Genomic DNA, 24,312 nt, shown 5'->3' on the forward strand with positions numbered 1-24,312 from the left:
AAATAAACTGCAACAAACCTTCTGTCAAATGGTTCATAAAGTGCAATTAGCAATGCTAAATATAATGTAAAATAATAAACGGAAAGGAGGGAGAATTAATATTTGTTAAAACATTGCAAAATACAGAAACAAAAATCCTCTTGAGCACCATGAAATATAAAAACCATCCCCTCATTTCCATTGGTTGTATTTATCTATTGCATTCTCCATTAAATTATTTAAAATGAAATAAAGATAATAATACCTGTTGATGTGAGTGCAGAGCATTATAAGCAAGCTAAGTCGTAAAAAACAGACTGGAGTCACGGCATAGAGCCGTTCAAAAGAATTGAATCACTCTTGAACGTCCCAACATACTCTTAACAGGTATGACTTATAGTTAGAAATATATATCTTTGGAAGTTTTCAGCTTCTGCTCCATTTGTCAACAAAGTTGAGAGCTTTTGTCTTGTTAGCTTCTGCAGTGGTGGTTTCTGATGTGGGCGATATGGGCAACCACTCAGGGCAGCATCTTGCGGGGGTGACATTGGCACGCCCCTCTCCCCCAGCCCCCACCCTGTCCTCAAATGCCCCTAGGCCCCCCTATATCTTTCATTTTAAACTCTATGAAATGTCAGTGTGCAAATATATGGTGTATCACATATGCTTTTACATTGCTTTAACACAGAAGGGATCAACACAAAAACTTAATTCTGAAGGTGTGGGACTTTTATTTTGCTGTGGTGGTGCTCCACCAGCAGTTACTCTTGCTGGAAACCCAAAAAATAGAATTAGATTGAATAGGTCAGCCCTTATGGATCAGGTACATTGTCAGCGATATCCAAGCTAGAAGATTTTTCAATATCTGACACAGATATTAATATCGGATCGGTGCATCTCAAAACCCGTAGAATTAGAACAGTTTATTTTACATTTTTAAAGTAAGCTAAATCACACAAGATATCTCTATCTTGTTAGCTTCAATTCAATTCAGTTTATTTATATAGCACCAATTCACAACAAATGTGGTCTCAAGGTACTTCAATTACCGTATTTTCCGCACTATAAGGCGCACCGCATTATAAGGCGCACCTTCAATGAATGGCCTATTTTAAAACTTTTTTCATATATAAGGCACACCGCATTATAAGGCGCATAGAATAGACGCTACAGTAGAGCGTAAAGACCCCATTTTGGGGTCTTTACACAAAACCCAGCTGCACCGCTGGCTGCATCGGCGGCTGCTTTCCCGTTTCTTCTTCTACGGGGAAAATGAAGTTGGCGTCTGCTTTCCCGTTTCTTCTACGGGGAAAATGAAGTTGGCGTCTGCTTTCCCGTTTCTTCTTCTACGGGGAAAATGAAGTTGGCGTCTGCTTTCCTCCGTTTCTTCCTCTACGGGGAAAATAAAGTCGGTGTCTGCTTTCCCGTTTCTTCTTCCACGGGGGAAAATGAAGTCGGCGGCTGCTTACCGTAGTTGCGAGACCTGTTGTGGCTCAATATTGGTCCATATATGAGGCGCACCGGATTATAAGGCGCACTGTCGGCTTTTGAGAAAATTGAAGGTTTTTAGGTGCGCCTTATAGTGCGGAAAATACGGTACACATACATTCCAATCGATCCTAGTTATTAAACAGGGCATTATACTAAATTATTCAAAGAAGATGAAAAAGTTTCTATCCAAGGAAACCCAGCAAATTGTATCGAGTATTGGCTTCCACCACTCTGAGCTCTTCCATCTACTTCACAGAGGGAACTATTATTGAAAACGTGGCAAGACCCAACTTGATAAAATACTCCAAAACTAAAATTTTATAATAGGAATATATGATATATCAGCACTGACAACAGAACAGGCTGATGTTTTTTTTAACATAATGAGCCAATAGTAATGAACCCATGTTTATTTCCATCATCTTGCCATTTGTGTATGGTAATGTAGAGGTGAAGGATATTGATCGTGTAGTTTTCATTTGGGCATGTGATAGTAATGCAGCGCAGGATTGTGGATATTATAGCTGAAGGAGAGAAGTCAGTGGTGTGGTATAACCTCGGTAGATACCGGTTATAAGTCTTAGCAATTTTGGATGTTGATATTGGCCAAAATGTTCATATTGGTGCATCCCTATTTTACGGGATGACCATTCATCCTTAAAAAGTATGAAATTCATTAGTGTGATGTATGTTAGTCTTAAATTAGCCTGTCCTATGCTCCTTTTCCTATGCTATTTGCTTCGTCCAGAGAGTCCGGGTTGAAAAACGATTGCTTCCTGGAGGCATACACTCACAATAATGCTGACGGGACTACTTAATCTTGCATATTCAGTTTTTTTTTCTCTCACAGAACTTTGCTGTCAGGCAAAAGTTTGAGTTGTGTGTCCACATCTTCATTGTGCTTTTTGGCCATTCTCATGGAGAAGGGCAAACGATTATTTCCTCATTGTGCAAGTTCTATAAGAAACTACTGGACAGGTAGAAATGTCGCCTCACTTGAGCACAAAGTTATTTGTTCGTTTTCGCCACTTGCTCACGCCTGTTGTCTGAGGCTGGGTTCATGCAAAGCAACTTTCAAACTTGGCACTACAGGGTTAAGGCTCCCACTGAGCCATATGCAATGGGAACATGAGAAGCACAAAGCCTCTGTCAAGAGCCATAAACTGACCCCAGAAATGTCTCCATTTTTGCTATGCATAATTGTAATGAAGCAGAATCCCTAATTTAAAAAGGTCTTTAAAAATCATAAACTTTGACATGCTGAAACTGCTTTAATACACGTAATAAAGTCCATATTTTCCACAGAGCCCTGCCAGCTGTTAGTTTAGGCTGCCACATCAGGAAACTAGACATCCATAAAAACGAGGATACTCAGTGTACGGCAGCAAGAGTCCGACTCAATATCATGGAACGTTCTGGATGAAGAAATCTTGACAACCTGTTGAAAATATCAGAGTTAATATAGAGTACACTCTACAGGGATCAATTTTTACAGTTAATTATACTAACTGTGCTAATATCCATCCATCCATTTTCTGTTCACCCTTGTCCCTAATGGGGTCGGGAGGGTTGCTGGTGCCTATCTCCAGCTACGTTCCAGGCGAGAGGCGGGGTTCACCCTGGACAGGTCGCCAGTCTGTCGCAGCCGTGCTAATATAAGATGCTAAAAACAGTCAACCCTGTGGTCATATTGCTTTTATCATAAAATGTAATGAAAATCTGTTTAGTTGCAGAACTGACTGCTCTCTAACATGCATGGGCCTGATAGAAATATTGATCAATTGTGATAAAAATATGTGTAAGGCTTCATTAATGTAACAGTAATTTAATAATTTTAAATTATAAAATTACGTATTTTAAATTTAAATTATTTCTTTAAAATTATTCCTCTAAAATATTAATTAAGCCATTACCTATATATATTTTGAAATGTCCTTTAGAAAAAATGTAATGGGTGTGGAAATGAACATTAGAATAAAGAGATCAGATGTCACTAATTTCACGTTTCTGTTCTTGAGCCAAAAATGATGGAACATTTACTGCTGCAACTCCAGGATTAACTTCATGTTTTTAGAAATCCTTTACAATATTTGGATGAGATTATTTCCAGAATGTGCAGATTACTAAATATATACAAGTCTTCTTCCTGTAGACTTCTCTTCATAATTTTTCTGGTTGAATTATTGCGTGTTTGGACGATTATTCTGTCTGGTTCTGGATCCTGTCCTGAGCAAGAATGAGTTTTACTCTCTATATTCACTTACTTTACTTTTGGACAGTTGCTATGATGTATATTTGTGGCAACAATTAGGCCTGTCACGATAACAAATTTTGTTGAGCGATTAATTGTCTCAAAAATTATTGTGATAAACGATAATATTGTTTAAGACCTTTTTACACTGTTTAATGAAAATGACGTAATAATGCATGTGATTTCCTGCAAAAGATATATACTTTATTTTCAAAAGAACACTTAACACTGGAACTGATAAACAAAACAACCAAAAGTAAAAATAAAATGGTTTCTCAGTCTCCATTAACAAAAAATTTAATTGAATAAAAACTAAACAACATAAAGCCAAAGTGGAAATAAATACTGCATTCAACAAAAAGAGTGCAGATTGTGAAGTCTGTATACTATATTGCCCTTCAGTAATAATTAGATTTAAATAGAGACGATGGGCACATCCGACTACCTGATGCAACAGTTCACACTAAATGATTTTTTGCCCAGATTTTCCCCTTACGACAATCTCAGAACGCCCAACGTTCTAAGATTGTCCTTTGCGATTTCGTAACCGATCATCATGTAGTGTGTGGTGTGTTACGGTAGATCACTGTGGCCGCGCCGATCTAAATCAGGGGTTTTCCCAGAATGGGAGGTTAATGCAGCTTGTTGAATGTGACAGGTAGCCAATCAGAAAGCCCGGATTCGCGCTTTCTGAGGGAAGGCGTGGAGGGGAATCCCAAACAGCTGACACAGCCGACATTGGAGATATGTGCAAAAAACATTAATGTTTATTCAACATTTCGTGCCAAGAATATAGAAAGGACAAGGGGAGGAGTTTCAGCGAAATTGCTATAAATAGGTTATAATGATTTTCATTCAGTCAGGACTGACACTAGCCACATGCACAGCAGGTAGATTGTAGTAAATCATTGATTAATGCTTGGTTTTAAAATTAGTTCTCTGGACTTGTAGCCATTATTTTGTGCCCATTGTTGGAAACCACACAGCACGATCGAACTCGATCAAACCATTATACTTAGGATTTCTGTCGGCTAATGTGTGGCCTCTCAGATTTTGAAAATGGGCCGACAATCGGCTGACAACTCTTAAGACCGTATAGTGTGCGTATAATTTATTACTTTTACAACTGTGAGTAGCTCATTGGTGGAATAAAAGCTCATTCATCAAAGCTTTGATATAATGAAAATCTCCATTTTTTTTCTTTCTTTCTGTTATTGAAAGTCTCATCAGGAAATTCCAGAGCAGCCCCACGACTTGTTTTTCTGTAACCTTTTTGAAGAGATGGCTAAAGTGACTGCTAATATAAGCTAGCTCAGTGTGAGGAAATCATGTGTGAATGAGTGGCTGTGCCTCAGCTAACCTGCAGCATGCAGAGCAGGTTTAACTGCTCATCAAGTGAGCCTTGCTGGCACAGCCTGCGTGCCACCATCTGTCACTGACACACACTTCTCCTTGTTGACCCCAAATGGGGCATGCGAGGCAGGGTGAACCCTGCCAATACAATCTGTGACATAAAGAGACCAGGAACTCTACAGAAGCCGGGAGTGGGGTGAACGTCATGTAGGTTCCAGTTTTAGTTTGATTGCCATTAGAAATATTTTTGTGGGTTTTGTTCAGTCACTTTAAGTGTTCTTGGCCTGGGTCAGCGCTCTAAATGGAACTGCTGTATCTGTTTGTGACACTGAGTGTTTTGTCTTATTGCACAAATTAAAATCCGTGTATTTCTATTTGTCATTTCTCCTCACTTGCATCGTAAATGTAGCTGTTGCCATCACCAAATGTATTAAACATTTGTTGATCCATGTTGCTGGCTACAGATTCAGTCGCTGACATGTGCAGGCGTGCTAACGGAGGCTACTGAAGGAGTTGTATGTCTGAGACTGTCAAAAATTGTGCACTCTTCAGTCTTAAAAAAATCTTGTGCTTGGCCAGGTGTTTTCTCAAACTAGACGTGTTTCCACCGCTGGCCTTGTACTTCGCGTTGCAAATATTTCAATGAGCATTTGCATCGCATTTTGAAAAGTGGAGCCGTACATTTGAGTATTTTCTACCGGTCATGCTTTCTTTGCTTGCTGAACCAGTCAGTTCCTGACGTCGTGACCCTCTTGCTGCCTTCAGGACAAGCGTGGAAAATCTCACTCTTTTTCCAATGTTGTGTTTAGGTACCGAAACAAGGTACATAAGGACAAGAACATAATTGAAATAAAACACAGTGGCTCATGACACGAAAAAATCTAAAGGAAATAAATATTCAGGAATTTTTTTTTTTTAGATAAAAGGTAAAATGATATTGCTAATAAAGCATGTTTGGCCACAAATAATACTAATAAGAAATATATTTTTCAGACCGTAATGGTAATGAGCTTATTGAACTGCAACTTACTTCTCTGTTTTTAAGCAATGTTTATTTTATATCTTTATTTTTTCAGTCTTATTCTTCATGCCCACGTTAACACCATGAGGCTTGAAGTTGGAAAAAAAAAGCTGCTCTGTTACGCTTTGAATCTGATTTAGAATTGGCTTTGTCCTTGCAGTTATTATTTAAATACATGTATTTTCTGAATTCAGGATACTAAGCTTTCTGATCCAGGTTTAGTAAATAAATCGCTGTTGCACTAGAAGGGACTCTGGGGAAAATAAAAATGTTGCTTATAGCTGGAACGAATTTGTATGGCCCATTAAAAATGGCATTAGCTGTTTTTTCCGTGAGTTGTTTCTTTTGGTGTCAATCAAGCATTATTACTGTAATTAAGAAAGTAACATAAATTTAAAAAATCACTCTTAAAAAAACAAATGGTGAATGGCACAGGCACAGCCTATCGCCGGTCTTCTATGCTCTCGTCTAGTCGCCCAACATTATTATTTATTCAGTAATTTAGCAGCAGGAAATGTTTTAGAATTGAAAAAGTTGCTTATCTTGTCAATGGTTTGTTATTTATTGCAGTTATTTAATTACAAACCCTGTGGTCAACTTGATCAATCAACCAATCAAGTTTATTTGCATAACACATTTCAGCAACATGGCAGTTCAAAATTCATCATAACATCAAACATCATAAAAAAACAAAAAAATACAAAGTTGTAGAACACACAGTCCTCAATTATAAAGTGCCATCGTTACAGAGCAGACAGAATATTGATTAATGTTTTATTTATGATGTTTCAAAAGCAGGTGGGTTTTTAGTTTATATTTAATCTCTGTTTTGGCTGCTTTGCAGTTTTGTTCCAGATTTGTGGAGCACAGAAGCTGAATGCTGATCCTCCATGTTTGGTTCTGGAGATGCAAACCAGAACCAGAAGACCAGAGAGGTCTGGAAGGTTGATACAACAGCAGATCTTTAATGTTTTGTGGTGCTAAACTGTTCAGTGATTTATAAACTAACAGGATTTTAAAGTCTATTCTATGAGCTCCAGGGAGCCAGTGGAAGGACTTTAGAACTGTGGTGATGTGCTCTATCTTCCTAATTTTAGTAAAAAAAAAAAACAAAAAAAAAACAGGAAAATCTTAATAGAATCCCTTAAATTCGCTTTAAAAAAACGCTTAAAAACACAACATACTCCATATTATATAGATTATATTTATCAAATACCAGTTGTTCTGTACATTTGGTGAAATTTCCGAAATTAAAAAGTTTTTTTCGGAAATGCTCTTTGGTCAATTATCAAATTAATTTATGGGAAATACAAAATTCTAATGCTGTTTTACCCCATCAGTCCTACACTGGCGTAATTTTAATGAGCAATATTTGAAAGCTGAATAAAAGTCACCAAACATATAAAAAGCACTACCTTACATTATACAGGTACATCTTTAAAATTTCGGATCACTTCACCACAGCAGATGTTTATATTGTTTTTCAAGAACAACGGCCAAAAGAAGAACAGTGCCACCAACACAACCAGGAGCGTTCTCCAAGAGCTCCACATGATGACATGTAGCCATGTTTGGGAAAGAACATTCAAGGTTTTCTGTGGTTTGAATCAAAATCACCATTATTAATTGGTAATGTGTGGTTTCAGTTTGGAATTGGTTTGGCAAGAGAGACATAAATTTCTCTCGTTAAAACTGGATCCAAACCATCAGGCTTCAGTCAAAAGCTGTAAATAGCACCAATCAGTTTTTGTGGGGTTCTACTACAGAGAGGAATGCACCACTCCTCAGTTTGAGGACTATTGACTCGGAGCAGAAAATAAATTCTTCTAAGTTTGATCAAACAAGCCAGCCGTTGAATCCACCTTAATGAGAGACATATCCTTTAGATCGAGCATTTAAACTCAGTGGAAACTAGTCAGAGTTAGTTATTCATATCAGCACAGAGCAAGATGAGGACAACAGCAGACAGGAACTATGGCTGACTTTATCCTTTGTGTTCAAAAGTGCGAAACCTGTCAGATAAGTCAGTTAAAGTATGATCTGCTTTTTCTTTAGAAAATTTATTGTCACTGCTGTTTGAGTTTGCCATTTTAGCCTTGGCTAATGCCAGTTGGTCTCACTAATCCCACAATAAGTTGTAAAAGCTTTGAAATTGTATCATTTTGTCTTCCTTTTCAAATAATGTTAAAAATTCAACCTCACTAATACAACTGCAAACTGCTCAGTGACTTTTTCTTTCTTCACCATTAATGATCAGGAAAGTTCATTCACTATCATACTTTAACGAGGGATTCACAGATGAACCGGTCCAGCTTTCTTTAATTTTCTGACATCGGTGATCAGCTGGTACTTGCATGTGAAACCGATCTGATCGACTGATCTTATTTTTACCTCAACAAAGGTCTGAAATTCAGTCACTGTCTCCTGTTGCTCTGCTGACTGACAGACACGCCCACCAGGTCATGTCTGCACATTTACAGTTAACAATAGACACCCTGCGTCTGCCAACTTAGCAACTCGTTAATCGGTATCGTCCAAAATCAGAATCAGGTCATACTTTTTAAAGATTACTGATCTGTCAGAAACTTTCAATCGGTTCATCTGTAGATTTATTATTGTTAATTCAATTTATGGAAATATTTTCCTACAGGGCTTGCAAGCATTTAGTCTATCAGTTGCTCTGTTGAAGTTTTTTTTTTAATCCTGAGTACCCTAAAGACCACATGAACAGTATAGAGTTGGTTTAGGCTACTGGATTCTCTGGTCCTTCATGTTTTAGGTGTTTCCCTGCATGAGCAAGCTTCATTTATTAAAGACGTAGTCCTGGACCATGGGCCAATTTAAAACATGAAGGACGGTGTGCCCTGACGACCTCAGGTAAAGTCTTTATCGATTCTGATCACATCAGAGAAAATCATGTTAATCGTAGATGGAATTTTTGGAATTTTATGGAGCTTGTGCAACTGTATCTTGTCACTGCAATTTCAATTGTATTAAAATTTATTAAATTTAGAATATATTTTTCTACAAATTGCTGGGTTATTAATTGTTTCCCCTTAAAGCAAATGTCTGCCGGTGTGATGAATGAGATGAACTCTCTCAGGCTTCGTCACTGATGCGTTTGGTAAATGTTGCACAACACCCTTCAAATAATGCATGAAGATATTCTTAAGGAGGGACCTACAGTACCTCTATCAGGTAACTGATAGATTCAGGCAGAAAAACCTTAGTAAAACATTAGTATTCAGTATGATGGCATGGGTTTACAGTTTGTAATTCTACAAAAATGTCAAACTAAAAGGGTTTTTCAGTCACAATTAATGTTGTAAATTAATTAATTCAACTCTGTTGTTTGAAAACAAAGCAACATGCTAGGAAACCATTATTTTAAGGGGTGCGAATTAGAAAAGCAGAATAGAAGTGGTTAAAGTTGTTTTAAACCTGTTTATTCCTTTATTTTCTTTGCTGCAGCCGCTGTCATTTCTAAAACTTGAATAAATTACACAAACATTTCTTTGTTTGTTTTTAGAACGTGGTGATATGCATAACAGTCATATAGGAGAAAATATTTCATAAAGCATAGGAGTCGTAGTTTGTTAAATTTTAACAAACTAATTTTAACAGTGGAAATTATGTAAAATTAAATTATTGACGAATATAAATGATGATTTGCTTAGTTCTCTTTTTCGTCTTGCAGGACTGGCAGAAACAAAACCGTTTATAGATTTGTATTCTGGAAAAAAACAAACTTTACATATCAAAACATCAGCAAATTTCTCAGCTTTAACTTAAACCATATTTAAAACAAATTGGGTAAGAAATTAGGGCACTATGACCACTTTTGTGACAGATTCCTGTTCATCCTGCATTGGAACAGTCAACATGACTCAATCCATAGTAATGGCGCCTGCAGGACTGTCACTAGTGTCACTGAAAGCCTATCATTTCTTCATTGTAATGTATATCAATGAAGACATCCTTCAACTGCTAGAAGCTGATGCTGTGCCATTTTTATTTACATTTTGGGAAGCAGGAAACTGCTGGTCTTCTTCATAGGTTTTTATGTTGTTTCCTTCAGCAGTTCTTAGTGCAGCGCTACCAGAGGCAATGGAAGGAACAGGTTTTTCAATTAGTTTGGAATTTGACACAGTGCAATGTGAAGGCAAACCACACCAGCTGAAAATTTTACTATTTTGGTCGCCAATCAAACCCAGTCTACCGGACTATAAGGTGTGAAAACACCTTTAAGCACTCTGTCAGGACATCAGTTCCTAAGATTTTCTTTAATAGGCAATAAAGCAAAATGGTCATTAACCATGTCAGGTTACATGTGATTTTTACATTTCACAGAAAAGTGAACTTCTGTTATTGTGATAACATGGTTCAGATAAACACAGTGTGGAAAATAAAGCATAATAAAAGCCACTGAGGTGCAGTGCATTCATAAGCCAGTTTATTTACAGACTCCTTCTAGGCCACTTATGTTCTATAACAAATTTCTAGACTCGCTAGGTAAAATTTTAAGTTTCAGCTCAGTAAGAACATACATGACCTCTTTCAGAATTGGTTTTGAATGTAGTCATTTCATATCTTCTGTTGTTCTTTATCAAGTGTTGGAACATGTCCTGGTCCTCCTCCTCCTTCTGCTGATGGATCGGTCTTTGTGTGGCTCCAGAAGTAGGGCTGGATTGAATTGTACTCACTAGTTTGCTGCTGGCAGTTGTCTCAGAGAGAGGAGAGGAGAGGAGGGGGTTGGGATGCAAAGACAGAGATTCCCCTCTCACCACTGTCCCCATGCTGTGATCAGAGCGGCAGCTTCTGCAGTTTGTGGCTCCACAGCGCCACTGTAGCGAAGGGAAATGCAGCTTGTTGTTTACAAAGTTTCAGTGTTCCACAGACAGCGCTGCTGACTACAGCTTTGAAGTTATCACTGCCTGAACGGTCTCTGCAGCTCAAACTGGGTCGAGGACGGGGAACCGAAAAATGGTCGTTTAAAAATAGCTGCTGGATGGCTACACAAAGCCTGGATCTAATTATAACATTCTGCTGCTGCTGCTAAAGGGGGCTTTCAAATCTGTGGGGCAGATTCTTTACATTACAGTTCATTTCTTGGTGTTAATTTTAAAGATGTTTATTGCTTTTATGTGCTTTTAATTTATTTATTTTTAAATATGTAAAACAAGCATTGAAACATGTCAGGTTTTAATAACGGTGATTGACCAGAAAACTTCAATCAGTGCATCCCTACTATTTTTTGCTAACAACAGTAAAAACAGTTAGTCCTCCTGCTACTTACAAGACTGCAATCTGCTGCCAAAACTTGACACATTTAACCCTCCAGCGGTCTAAAGAGACAAGATCATTTGAACTGCACTGACTTGTTTGCTCTTTTACAAGGTTTTCTTTGTGTGGTTTCAGAAACTGAAGGACTACTAGTCTGATGGGACAACTCGTCCCCGCTGTCCAACCATGACATTTGCGGCACTCTGAGACCATGAGTGTTAAAAAACGCTGATATCTTTGCCTTGCGCCTCTTCTGATCTCCTTGTGAAGAGGGACCTACCCACAATATTCTTGTAAGACTTTAATCAGATGATAGAGATTTAGCCAGTTAGGATTGTTTTATTCTGTTATCTGTTGTAACAAAGATGTGAGAACAGTTTTCATGTAGCCTTGCTGCCAGGAGGGGTCATAAAATATTTACATCAGGCTCAGAGGCGATTTCACTCCATGTGTGAAAACGCAATTACTGTGAAACAAGTTTTAAGTGTCCTGACACAGAGACAATTGTTACAAAATTAACTCTTTTAAAACTATCTTTAGCAACTGATAACAGTGGTCAGCACAGCGACTGTAAACATCAGTCTGTGTTTTCTATATTATTTACTACTAGTTACTTTAATTAATTTCTTAAAGGCCAGTAGATGGAGGGTGTACCCAGAAATCTAGCTCAGCCTGGTGGTAGGAGCACCAGTGAAGTCCACCAGCTGTCTACTGCGTTTTTGTATTAGAAATGTTAAACTTGGCAATTGTTTGCAATAGTTAAACACCAACTATAGACAGTACAACATAATTAAAAGAAATATGCATTTTTGGACTTCAGTTAAATCCTAATAAAGTAATCAGCCAGTGGATCCAGGGAATACACTGGTTAAAAAAAACCTGTCTAATTGACTGCTGGTGTGATTAAATTACTTTAACTTTATCAAAGTTGCAAGAGCAGACACAGAGCAAAGCCTGAACATGTATTGTTTGAGATGTAAACACACACACACACACCGCACGTTATTCTTTGCTCACAAAGGTATATTCACTCACAGTAAAGCCAGGTCGCCTGCCATGCTTTTAATACAGAGAACACAGTTAAATCTCACTTTCCACCAATGGTCCATGCTGCAGATCTGTAGGCACTGCTGAGCCAACATGTCAGAGAAACACACATAACCTTTTCTCCTTTGATGTCCTGGGGGTTATACAGAGTCCACAGATCAGCATTGGCAGCTTTATTCTCCTGTGAAGGTGCTGTCTCTGTAACAGTCACAGTATTAAGTCAACACGTCCTATTCTTAAAATTAGCAACAGTAACGACACAAACACACTAATGCTCTGTCATTTCACATGGTGTGTATCCTGAATTCAACCCTTTTTTGTGCTGCTGCTTCATTCACCACTTTAGGTCATCAATGAAGAGTAACCAACTGTTGAATTACTCATTTATACTGTATTTTCCTGATCTTTTCCCAAATATTTTGATTTATTACATAGAAAATGCTAAAAGCTTCAAAAACATTGGAAGTTTGACCCAGCGTAAAGAATTAACCAGAAATCAAATTTAATATTACTTTACTGGCTTGGATTTCTTATTGGTAGGTGAAATACTGAACCATCAGGTTAATGTTTTTATGTTTAGAAATACACTACAAATTCTACCTATATCAAAGAGCAAGCAGGACACTTGGTTTTCTTTTTTTGTTACAGTACTTTGGGAAAAAAAATCACAAAGACCAACAGGACCTTCACAGGGTTAATGTGGTGGCTGTTGTCTTTAACCATAAACCGCACTTATTGTTTATTGTTTAAACAAACCAGGGTTCACTTTCTGTGATTCCATCAGTCTGACTGAAATAAATTTGTTGAGATGTTTATAGGATGTAGGAACAAAGCATTTTCCCTTCAAGTCTGACAGCAGGTGTGTGTTGTCAGAGAATTCTTTAGTTTTTGTTCTGGTATAGTCACTGGTGGAGACACAAAGATCTCTAGGTAACTGTGATCACATTCACCGAAGCCACACTGGACTAACGCTGCGGCAGCCAGCCTGAGCCGGGCCTTGGATAATACATGTGTGTAAACCTTTCTTGTGATTGAAGGAAGAAGCAGAGTTTGACCTTTCAACTTGTTTGGCAGGTATTTTCTCAGAGAACACAGTGGAAGTGTAGCGATAGCTGAGAAACGTGGCTCAGGTTTAACATCACCATGACCCCGACTGCTTCCAGAAACAGCCGGCTCAAGTTCTGATGGCACTGCACTCTGTCATTAACCCCAGAATAACACATTGTTCATTTTCCAGGTATTATATGTTGGCAACAGGTGGAAATAAGATCTGTGAGTTTATCAGTGACTCCTGTTCTACCGACAATCATTGAACAGCATTGTCCTGTTACATGTTTGCTAAAGCAACATGATTGTTGCCTTAGTTTACTTGGAAGACATAGCGGTAGCAAATAATAAAAAGGCAATGGTGGGTACCGTTAACTAAAAGGTTTGCTGCGCTAATCTTCAAGCATCAATCATTCTGCTAACGCTAACGTGTTACACCAACACAGTATTTAGCAGAAGCTAGTGCTAAAGCGCCAACTTCAATTCAAATCAGATGCAATCAGATGTGAATGGTTCATAAGCTGTAACTGGCTAACAGTTAGCCTCTGATGATAATGGGGTCAGAATTGTATTGTCTGCCTCACATCCAAATGACTGTTAGTTTTATTTTTGAGTCTGAATTGCACTTCGCATTTGATTGAAATTATTAATAGACCATACTGATTAGTCATATTAAAAAAATGTTTTGTTCCATAAACATCTCATTTTCATGAGCCCAATATAATAAACTGTGTGAGTTTATTTCCCTGCCACTGATGATGCTCCTCTCTGTGTTCCAGGCTAGAAGTGTGTGTGCTGACCTCATGGTGTAACTGGATTAAAAATGAGCATTAGCAGCGATGAGGTCAACTTCCTGGTCTACAGATACCTACAGGAATCAGGTATCCATCCCCACTTCCACCAAAGAATCTGATAGGCTCTTCCACTACTTTACATTCAGACGTGACACCTTGTCACCTTACAAACGTTATTTACACAAGCTGTTTACCAAACACTGTGAATGTGGGTTAGAAAAGAGCAAAGGCAGGAAGGAAACCACACAGAGGCTTTTAGTTCAGCTGTTCAGTGTTCCAGGTTTGATTCCAGAGCTTCATTTCTAATCGGCGTTGTTTTCATTTTATTTCTTCTTGGCCATCATTTGGTGACTCAACATAAAATCTGGAACAAAGCTTTAGTGTCGACCAAAAGTGATAGAATTTTATAAATTTACTTCTGAGAATCCACTGATCACCCAGCCAGTCATTAAACTAATTAGTTGTAGCCAGAAATATTTACCATTCTTAAATATTTGCATATTTCATCTTCACAATAAATTCTCTGTTAGATAAACATGGGTGTACTTCATGTTTGTCACAATAAAAGTCAAAACAAGACACACTGAAAGATGAAGTAACTTTTTATCATTCAATCTTCAAAACCTAAGTTAAAAAAACTTTAATAATGGGTTCTGTTTTCTCTGGGAGCCTTGGTTTCCATGGCGATGCTGTTAAACACCCTCTGTTGTGCTCCTGTTTGTCAGGGTTCTCCCACTCTGCATTTACATTCGGCATAGAGAGCCACATCAGCCAGTCCAACATCAACGGAGCTCTGGTGCCCCCTGCTGCCCTCATCAGCATCATCCAGAAGGGCCTGCAGTATGTGGAGGCTGAAGTCAGCATCAACGAGGTGGGAAACAAGCCCCTCCCCTTCATGCTACACCTGGTCCTGCTGCGGAGCGCTCCATCTTTGTTCAGCTCTCACTTCCTGTCTCTGTCCTCTCCTGTCTCACTCCGCAGGACGGCACGTTATTTGACGGTCGACCCATCGAGTCTCTGTCGCTCATCGACGCAGTGATGCCAGACGTGGTCCAGACGAGGCAGCAGGCGTACCGGGACAAAATGGCCCAACAGCAGGCTGCAGCCTCGGCGCCGGCGTCGGCCGCAGGGGGCAGCATAGCCGGCAACGCCAAGAACGGAGAGAACACTGCCAACGGCGAGGAGAACGGAGCCCACGCCTTAGCTAGTGAGTAGGAGCTCTCTGGTTAGCAAAGCCACGGCCCACATCTGTTGGGTGTGTGACAAGTCCAACTGTGTCCACAGACAACCACTCGGATCTGATGGAGGTGGATGGAGATGTGGAGATCCCTCAGAACAAGGCCATGGTCCTAAGGGGCCATGAGTCAGAGGTGTTTATCTGTGCCTGGAATCCAGTGAGCGACCTGCTGGCGTCTGGGTCAGTTCCTCTTCCCCTACACACAGTATGCATCAGCTAGAATCTGGAAGATGTAACGTGTGTATGTGTGTGTGTCTGTCTAGGTCTGGGGATTCGACGGCTCGTATCTGGAACCTGAGTGAAAACAGCACCAGCAGCTCCACACAGCTGGTCCTGAGGCACTGCATCAGAGAAGGAGGACAGGACGTCCCCAGCAACAAAGACGTCACCTCGCTGGACTGGAACGTGAGTTCATACCAACAAGCTGTGAGGTCCAATTAAAGCCGCTGCCTTCAGACCAGATCATTTAACCAACCAGAGCAATTCTGGGTAGGACAGATTTACAGACAGAAGATGTTTTGTCTTTAACGTTTTAGACAGTTTAGCTTTGAGTGTGTTGCTCTCTTAGCTGACAGGATATTTTGGTCTTTGGTTATTTTGGTTAACATCTAATCAATTACTAAATTAGTTAACAATTATTTCAATAATTAAGTAAACACAATTAATCTGATGAATTGTTACAACCCTCCAGTCATGTAACTGTTACTTTCAGTTATTAAAATACTGTGTATATAAAAATGACTTTTAAAGTATTTTTTAAGAATTTTCTGACACTGAAGGGATGTCACTCCCCTGATGAGGGAGTGACATCATAAAATGACAGATAGCTAAAATAAAAGTTTCAACACTTGGTATGCGTTGATGAGGAATAGATCACTGTCACTTTACTGAAACTTCCTCTGGAACAGGAATGGACACAACACATGAACATCATCTCATTTTTCTAAATGCACACCGACACACACCACGTTGTCATGGAGCATTAGGCAGGTTACCATGGTGACTCAGCATCAGCAGTATGGATGTCGGTTTTTGTTTTTCCAGACAGATGTTGGTTAATAAGTTGAGCATGAATCTGCAGCTCTGCTTGCATCAGTAATGTTTGTGTTTGTGTTGCAGAGCGAGGGCACCCTGCTGGCCACAGGCTCATATGACGGCTTTGCCAGAATATGGACAAAAGACGGTGAGATGGCTTTGATGGAAATGAAAAATGTTTGTTCATAATCAGCTAGTTTTCATCATCATGTCCCTGGATTCTGTAATAACTCATCATCATCTCATTGCTATTTCTCCTATTTACTGCCATCTACTGGCAGCATTATGTAACATCTCAGTGTCAGCTGACATCAGCTTTTGTTGTCGTCTTGCAGGTAATCTAGCCAGCACCCTGGGGCAACACAAAGGCCCCATTTTTGCCCTGAAGTGGAATAAGAAAGGCAACTTTATCCTGAGTGCAGGAGTAGACAAGGTAAGCACATGATGAGAAGCCGATAACGTCTAGACTCTGACACACAGATTCATCCCTCCATCTGTTCCTACAGACTACGATCATATGGGACGCTCACACAGGAGAGGCCAAGCAGCAGTTCCCCTTCCATTCAGGTACAGCAGGGTCTCCTATGGGTTGTATAGGGATTGTTGGGATCTCGTTGAACTCGCCAACATCCTGCTGTCCGTCTCCCACAGCTCCAGCTCTGGATGTGGACTGGCAGAGCAACAACACGTTTGCTTCCTGTAGTACGGACATGTGCATCCACGTCTGTAAACTGGGACAAGACCGGCCTATTAAGACATTCCAGGGACACTCAGTGAGTGACGTGGAGGCAGATACTCTGTGGTTTTAAATCATACATGTTGAAACCGATGTTATTCTGTTTCTACATGTCCTCATTTCTCTCTCTCTCTGCAGAATGAAGTTAATGCAATCAAGTGGGACCCTACGGGGAACCTGTTAGCATCCTGTTCAGATGATATGACGTTGAAGGTAAAACATATCGTCTCCGTTCCACATAAAGCACAAGTTTTTCATCCCTAAAGCCTGAGCACCCCAGTTGCCATGGGCAACAGCATATCCACTAACAAAAGCATTCCAAACGCATACTATACATGAAGTAATACTTGATATGGATACCAATATAGCATATCCACGTAGCAAGGAATGGCTCATCCAAATGACAGTGTAACTAATGTTTATGATTGCTGCTTTAGGGTTAGCGCAGCTAGCTTTTTAGCTAGCGGTGCTTACCACTGGCCAAGTGTAATATCAATTCAAACTAAACAACTAAACATCTTGTTTAGTTTCTTTTGCACATGTTGACTGTGGATATTCAGTGGAATTTAGCTTAACGGCTTATGAAACCTGGAACGTGACAGTTTTTTTGTTGTTGTTGTATGGTGTGTGTGTTTTCAGATCTGGAGTATGAAGCAGGACTCGTGTATCCACGACCTGCAGGCCCACAGCAAAGAAATCTACACCATTAAATGGAGTCCTACGGGACCGGGAACCAACAATCCCAGTGCTAACCTCATGCTAGCCAGGTGAGAGTGTGTTCATGTGAGAAGACTGTGCGTCACTGGCTGTGTTTCCATTATGAATGTGTGCAAATCTTTCTCTATATTCTTCTGATGTTGAAAAAACACAATTTTACAATCATGATGTTTCTATTGTATTAAAAGTTTAATTAAAATGACTTGTGAATAAGTTAGTTTATGTAATAAGTCATTAAAAATCATGGCAGTGATGGATGTAAACAGTTACATGAGGTATATTCATAATTCAGTCATAGTGTTAGATCTGACCGATCAGCCAATCAGAGGAGACGTCGGCGTTTTATTCAGGCAATGGAGCAACAAGCCCCGCCTACTTGGGAGCGACGACATATGCTGCGTTTTGTGGAAATTGTAGTTGGTGATTTTACAGAAAAGTTATGGATTCAACACGTTGGAGTGACACACAACTTTTTATGAAGTGTGTGATGCTGTGAGAGCTCTGGTGGAGCCGAAAACCCCCAAAAACAAACCATCATGTTACTGCCATCAATAGTTACGTCCAGCTGTTGATCATGTGACTTGTGTGATGGAAAACATACATTTATTTCATTGTGGGTGAAAACCATCTCATCTTAGTGCAAAACGTTTTTATGGAAAAATGTTTTTCAAAATTGCTATGTATCCATTAAGTTAGTTTATTCTTGTAATTTCAGTTTGAACAATTTTACGGTCAATAGAAATACAGCTAATGAAGCGATGCATCCAAATCTGCTGACTGAATTAGGAGCTGCTCCTTTTTACTGCATTCTGTTTGTCTCGCTAATTTTAAACAGGTTCTGCTAGCCTAGCCAAATGTTTTATTTCAGTAACTTTAACCAGCTGTGTGTGTGTGTGTGTGTCTGTCTGCCTGCAGTGCATCGTTTGACTCCACGGTGCGTCTGTGGGACGTGGACCGGGGGATCTGCATCCACACGCTGACCAAACATCAGGAACCGGTGTACAGCGTGGCGTTCAGCCCCGACGGGCGCCACCTGGCCAGCGGCTCCTTCGACAAATGTGTCCACATCTGGAACACACAGGTAGGCAGACGAGTCTGTAGATGCTGCAACCTTGTATTGACCTCCTGTGGCCTCATACAATACCCTCTGCCTCCAGACGGGGGCGCTAGTGCACAGCTACAGAGGGACGGGCGGGATCTTCGAGGTGTGTTGGAATGCAGCGGGAGACAAAGTGGGAGCCAGCGCGTCAGATGGATCTGTGAGTACGCAGGGCTGCGAATTGGCTGCTCGTTCCCATAGCGATGCCCCAGCTGACTTCCCGCTCTTCTCTTCCAGGTGTGTGTATTAGACCTGCGGAAATAGAGCTGCTGTTCGCTGGAAGCCATGGACCGACCATGAATGTGTACATAGCCAAATGACTGTCCCTGCCTGCCCTGCGTACTGCTCACGCTTAGGCCCCGCCCACCGACTTACAGGAAGCAGGACACAGGAACAGGAAGCGAGTACCGACACAGCAGGTCCACACACGGGGATAAAGTGACAGATGGATGGAGTGGCGCCCCCCTCTGTTGGGTCAGACTCTCAGAGAGAAGCAGAGGCGGGATGCAGCGGAAACGGAGCAGAGACGTGACGAATCGGAATATTTACCAAAATATGGAAGCTGTTTGGCTTTTTGATCTGGGAAACATTCCCATCGTCATCAAAATGTAAAACAATGAAAACATGTTGATCTATGTTACTAGTCAGATCTTATTGTGGACATATCGGCTCCTCCACCACAGATAGGATGGCACTTAGGGTTTCTTTTTTTTTTTTTTTTTAAATTTCAGATCTCTTGTTCTATATTTTTTATCATGTGGGAGGGTCAAAGGTCATGGAGACGTCCTCCCCTCTCCCCCCAGGCAGGTGGCAGCGCCTCACTAAGCTTCACCATGCTGATCAAACTCTGGATTCCTCTGATTCATCCACACGGGCAAATAACACATGATGTCCCCCCCTTACTCCCCTTCCTGTTCTGACCTGGAAGCTGCAGTAGAACCAGAACCAGGTCCAGACTGACTGCTGGTTTGTTCTGATTTTTACTGGGAGCACTGGGAGCTCTGTGTGTTTTCTACTGTTTTCCATGTCATTTTTACAGCTTTTTAAATTAAATGGAATAGTTTCCCTTTTTTCCAGTCATAACTTGTTTCCATTCAGCAGTACAGCGCCCTCCAGTGGCTGTGAGGGAAATGTGACCTGACAGCAGACGTCGTCTCTGTGGATTTAGTCAGGACAGTGTACCTTCGCTCCAACCATTGAATGGTTTCCACTGAACCAGTTCCAGTGTGAAACTGGCACTAGTGCTGTTCTTGACAGCATGGTTTGTGTTTCAACTGGTACCGATCAACTGGTTGGGCTGGGCCAGAACTTCTCATGGAGACCAATAATAACAAACCAAAACTTTGCATACACCATGTTTGAACCTCTGAAGTCCAGCTCTGGTTTAAGAATAAGTGCTTAGCTGGCAGAAAAGACCCAGTTAGGAAACATGAAATATTTACTAAATCTCTTCTTGGAGCTGCACCAATAAATCAGCCTGGGATCTGATTGATCAGCCAATACACACATGGAAAACCAATCTTATCCACTTTCACATCAGACACCGTCTCCTCCTGTGAGAGAGGACTGACTGACCACCAGGTCACGTCTGCACATGCATGGTAGGCAGTGGTCACCTCTTCATTGTCTACTTAGTGACTTTTAGAAACTATTCTGACAAAGATATTGGTATCTGCCAAAATTGGAATCAGCAGGATTTTCCTCCTCTAGTCTTTTTGATTCTCTCATAAATTCTTGTCTTGTTTTTGCTAACAGGTTGATTTCTACGGCCAGCTGTTTGGCTTTTCTGTTCTCTGTTCAGCTGAGCTGTTGCTCAGAGCAACAGGATGTTCCAGTCACAACAGCTGAGGACAGGAAGGGCTGTAGGAATCCAGTTGGTGCAAAACTCTTTACAGGTTTCAACATTTTTAAAACATTCTAATCCAGCCAATGTTGACGGTCCTAAATAAGCCGGTTCAAATCAGAACGAAAGGAGCTTTAAACCTGGTGTGAACATCTGGGCTGATCTAAGAATACTCAGTTGTCGTATTAAAGAAAACGGATGGAGATGATTTTTTTTGTCACGTCTTCACCTGATTACAATCGTCTTTGTTGTGTCGGCTCCAGTTTCACTTGTTATTCTTCGGCTTGCTTTAAGCAGTACTGGTCCCAGTGTAGTGGTGGACCTGGACAGACTGGGACAGTACTGGTGGACCTGGACAGACTGGGAAAGTACTGGTGCCGTTCCACCGGCTGCAGCAGGAAAACATTTCATCCCCCAGACGCCGTTCCAGACATGCAGTCCCCACAAATCAGCTGGAGATGTTCACGTCTCTTTAAAGTGACTGAGCATGGCTGAAAAGGAGTGTTTCCATAGCGACCACACATCCTCTGTGTTTTGCCCGTGTTCATGCAGGTTTCACAAAGGAAGAACTAATGAGCTCTGAGCTGTTCAGGTCTGCTCCCTGCATCATGACCTCTGACCTCCAGTCTGCTCCTCACCAAACCTCTGCTCAGTTTTCTACTCTTCTAAAGCCACACTGTCATTTCACTCATTTAGAAACATGAGGCGAGCAGATGATGGTTTGGTTCTTTTTACCTTTTCCTTACAGCAATTAACCACTAAATGAATCAGTTTCCATAACAACGTGATCTGTTGGAAACATTTGTCCAAGTGGCAGAGAAAAGAAATTTCTCTTTAATTCTAAAATTAAAAAAAACATGATTGCAATGAAATGTGAATGTAATTTTCCAACCAAGCAACAGATCTGGGCACAGCAGATGTTTGACGGGAGGATCAGATCTGGAGGCGGAGCTGGTTGCCATGGTTGCAGCTATTTTTTTTAACTGTTGACGGTTTATACATGAAACCGAACACAGGACATTTACAGAAAATACTCTGGGTATAAAACCTAGCTGCTTTTTTGTCTCTGATCTCTGATGTTAAAAATATCAACTCTTTCTACTTCTGATCAAATTAAAAAAGGAAAAATGAGTGAATTGGAACTTGTAAGCTTTACTGGACCAAAACATTCCAGAAGCTTCTCCCTCTGACAGCTGCTGCTGACCGTTGTGTTTCCGCCTCCCCAAGCAGAACTCTGGACTTCTGGACTCCACAGATTGATTCATGTTCCTGGTTTACGTCTTGTGTGTGATTTAAAAAAAATAAATTTTTTTTGTTTGTTTTTCTTGACTGTATTTGAAGTTCTGAAATACAAACTTTCAAGCGGCCATCTTGGACAAGCCGGGGCGTTGCTGAAGCTGCGTTCGGGTCTGGATCAGTCCCCAGGGCTCCATCAGCGCGTTTTCTGTTTTTCTTTGCAGCTTGCATCTCATCCATCTGTGTCATCATTTAAGTCAGATCAGTAAAACTTCAGTGCAGAATAAAATATATTTTGATAAGAGGTTTGAGTTTTGATTTTTCTGTGTGGGGGAAATGAAGTGTGAGCGCTGGGGGGAAAAACGAGACAAAAAAACCCAACAAAAGAAGAAAAAAAGAAAACGGGGACAGTCGTGTTTGTTTTATTTTATGTCAAAACACAAAGAATTGATTTTGGGTTTATGAACAAAATAAAACTGATTTCAATGTTCTTGAGCACTTATGTTAGTTTTTCTCAGTTGCCGACATTTTCAAAATAACAGTTATGCAACAACAAAAAAAAGCAAAGTTAAAAATCCTTATGGCATTCATGTCCATGAGGAATGTTGTACATACTGCTGTGAATTAAAGAACATGAAAAATTGAATGTCCAGAACGTTAAAACAATCGTTTCTACAGTTTTTCTACAGATTTGACCGTTTACTGTAACTAAAACCTGAAAAAAAGTTTGAAGAATTGAAGCCTTCAGGATGACGGGACAACGTTCCACGTTTGTCTGCATTTCCTAGTTTTACCTCAGAACAGCTTGTTGGACGTCACCCTGCAGGTTCTGTGCTTCAGAACCACAGTCCATAATCTAATAAATAAATATTGGGATGCAATAAAAGGGCCCAACATGGAGAGTTCAGTTATTAAAAACACTTTATTAATCCCAGCATGATTATAAAACATCACCATACATCACCACCATATGAAACCAGCGCCACTGTTCATCATAATGTTCCACTCAAAAACCAAACCACAATTCAAGGTCACTGTTCTTTGGCAAACTGTAACCTTTTGTTTTCAACATTGTGACTGTGTGGAGCTTTTGTCTCAATTTGTAATTATAATAGTGTAGCTTAAAAAACTGCATAAAAGTGTAATATTTCTTGCCAGTTGTCTCAGAAAGTGACGCACTTTTTGTTGAGATTCATTAAGTTTTAATTTTTTGCTATTTCAAAAGTTTCTGAGGTGACTGGTGAGAAATGTTACACTTTTACCCAATATTTTTTGACCCAATATTGTTTCAGTGTTTTTCTGGGTTTTCTTGGCTCATTCCACTGAGCCTTTTCTGCATTTCCTAAACATTTTTCCCTTCAAGGACTTTTGAAGGACACTGTTGTGAGTGAGGTCCAGAGTGTCTCCGTTCCCAGACAGGACTGCACCACGACCAGCATATAGACCCATCAGAAGCTCCCGTTTACAGGATGAATGACCTCACTGACTGAACTCTTCACTAAAATGTTTTTTTTTTTATTCATTTTAAAATAATGTCACAATCTGGAGGTTTCCTAATGCTCTACTACAGATGACAGTTAATGAGCGGCTAGTCGTCCTACACTGACTGCTCAGGTCTTGAGCTGCTGTCATTTCGACCCGACTTTCCAGTCAGTGTTTCAGAAGTTCAAAGTTCATTTCCAGAGGATTCAGGTGTTGAACTGTTCACCCTTCCATCAGCAGATTCTGAGCCCAACGTTCAGGTGAAAATATTAGGAGGCCAAACCACTCTGATACACTCCACTTGTAACAATACTCTTCCATTATGCCATTTACATCAGTTGTTGGAAGTTCAGAAGATGTGCATTTCCACTAGGGGTCTGCTAACTGCTGCTGCCACTAGTCTGAAGGAGCTGAGTAGGGAAGGCTCAGCTGGAGACTGAACCTCAGAGGAGGAGCTTTGTGAAAATAGGCAGCACTTTGTCAGTCTGAGCATTTAGGCACCCCCACAGGGTTGCCATGGAGATCTAAGGATTTCTCAAACATGCATGAAAGAAACAAAGCAACATTACAGATATGTTTTTGATGAGGGAATAACATTATAATATTATGCAATATAAAAAATAGAGATAATTTTACATAATACCAGAAGGCAAACAATATT

The 24,312-nt window shown here is 40.2% G+C and overlaps 1 protein-coding gene across 4 annotated transcripts in view; it reads left to right on the forward strand.

Moving 5' to 3' along the window:
• tbl1xr1a (TBL1X/Y related 1a) overlaps positions 1-22,473 on the forward strand; it is a 46,124-nt gene extending 23,651 nt beyond the window's left edge. For 2 of the 4 annotated variants that reach the window (XM_028027066.1, XM_028027067.1), the window contains exons 3-17: positions 11,514-11,671; positions 14,252-14,353; positions 14,992-15,137; positions 15,248-15,473; positions 15,551-15,683; positions 15,767-15,908; positions 16,623-16,686; positions 16,874-16,971; positions 17,045-17,105; positions 17,190-17,311; positions 17,413-17,487; positions 17,914-18,041; positions 18,907-19,072; positions 19,149-19,250; positions 19,328-22,473. In XM_028027066.1, coding sequence (XP_027882867.1) covers positions 14,296-14,353; positions 14,992-15,137; positions 15,248-15,473; positions 15,551-15,683; positions 15,767-15,908; positions 16,623-16,686; positions 16,874-16,971; positions 17,045-17,105; positions 17,190-17,311; positions 17,413-17,487; positions 17,914-18,041; positions 18,907-19,072; positions 19,149-19,250; positions 19,328-19,354 — 1,548 coding nt within the window. In that variant the 5' untranslated portion in view covers positions 11,514-11,671; positions 14,252-14,295 and the 3' untranslated portion in view covers positions 19,355-22,473. The remainder of the gene's footprint in view (positions 1-11,513; positions 11,672-14,251; positions 14,354-14,991; positions 15,138-15,247; positions 15,474-15,550; positions 15,684-15,766; positions 15,909-16,622; positions 16,687-16,873; positions 16,972-17,044; positions 17,106-17,189; positions 17,312-17,412; positions 17,488-17,913; positions 18,042-18,906; positions 19,073-19,148; positions 19,251-19,327) is intronic. The other 2 variants (XM_028027063.1, XM_028027064.1) reach the window with 1 other exon arrangement.
• The last annotated feature ends 1,839 nt before the right edge of the window (positions 22,474-24,312 follow it).

Source organism: Xiphophorus couchianus, chromosome 9 (genome assembly GCF_001444195.1).
Source record: "Xiphophorus couchianus chromosome 9, X_couchianus-1.0, whole genome shotgun sequence".
Classification (NCBI taxonomy): domain Eukaryota; kingdom Metazoa; phylum Chordata; class Actinopteri; order Cyprinodontiformes; family Poeciliidae; genus Xiphophorus; species Xiphophorus couchianus.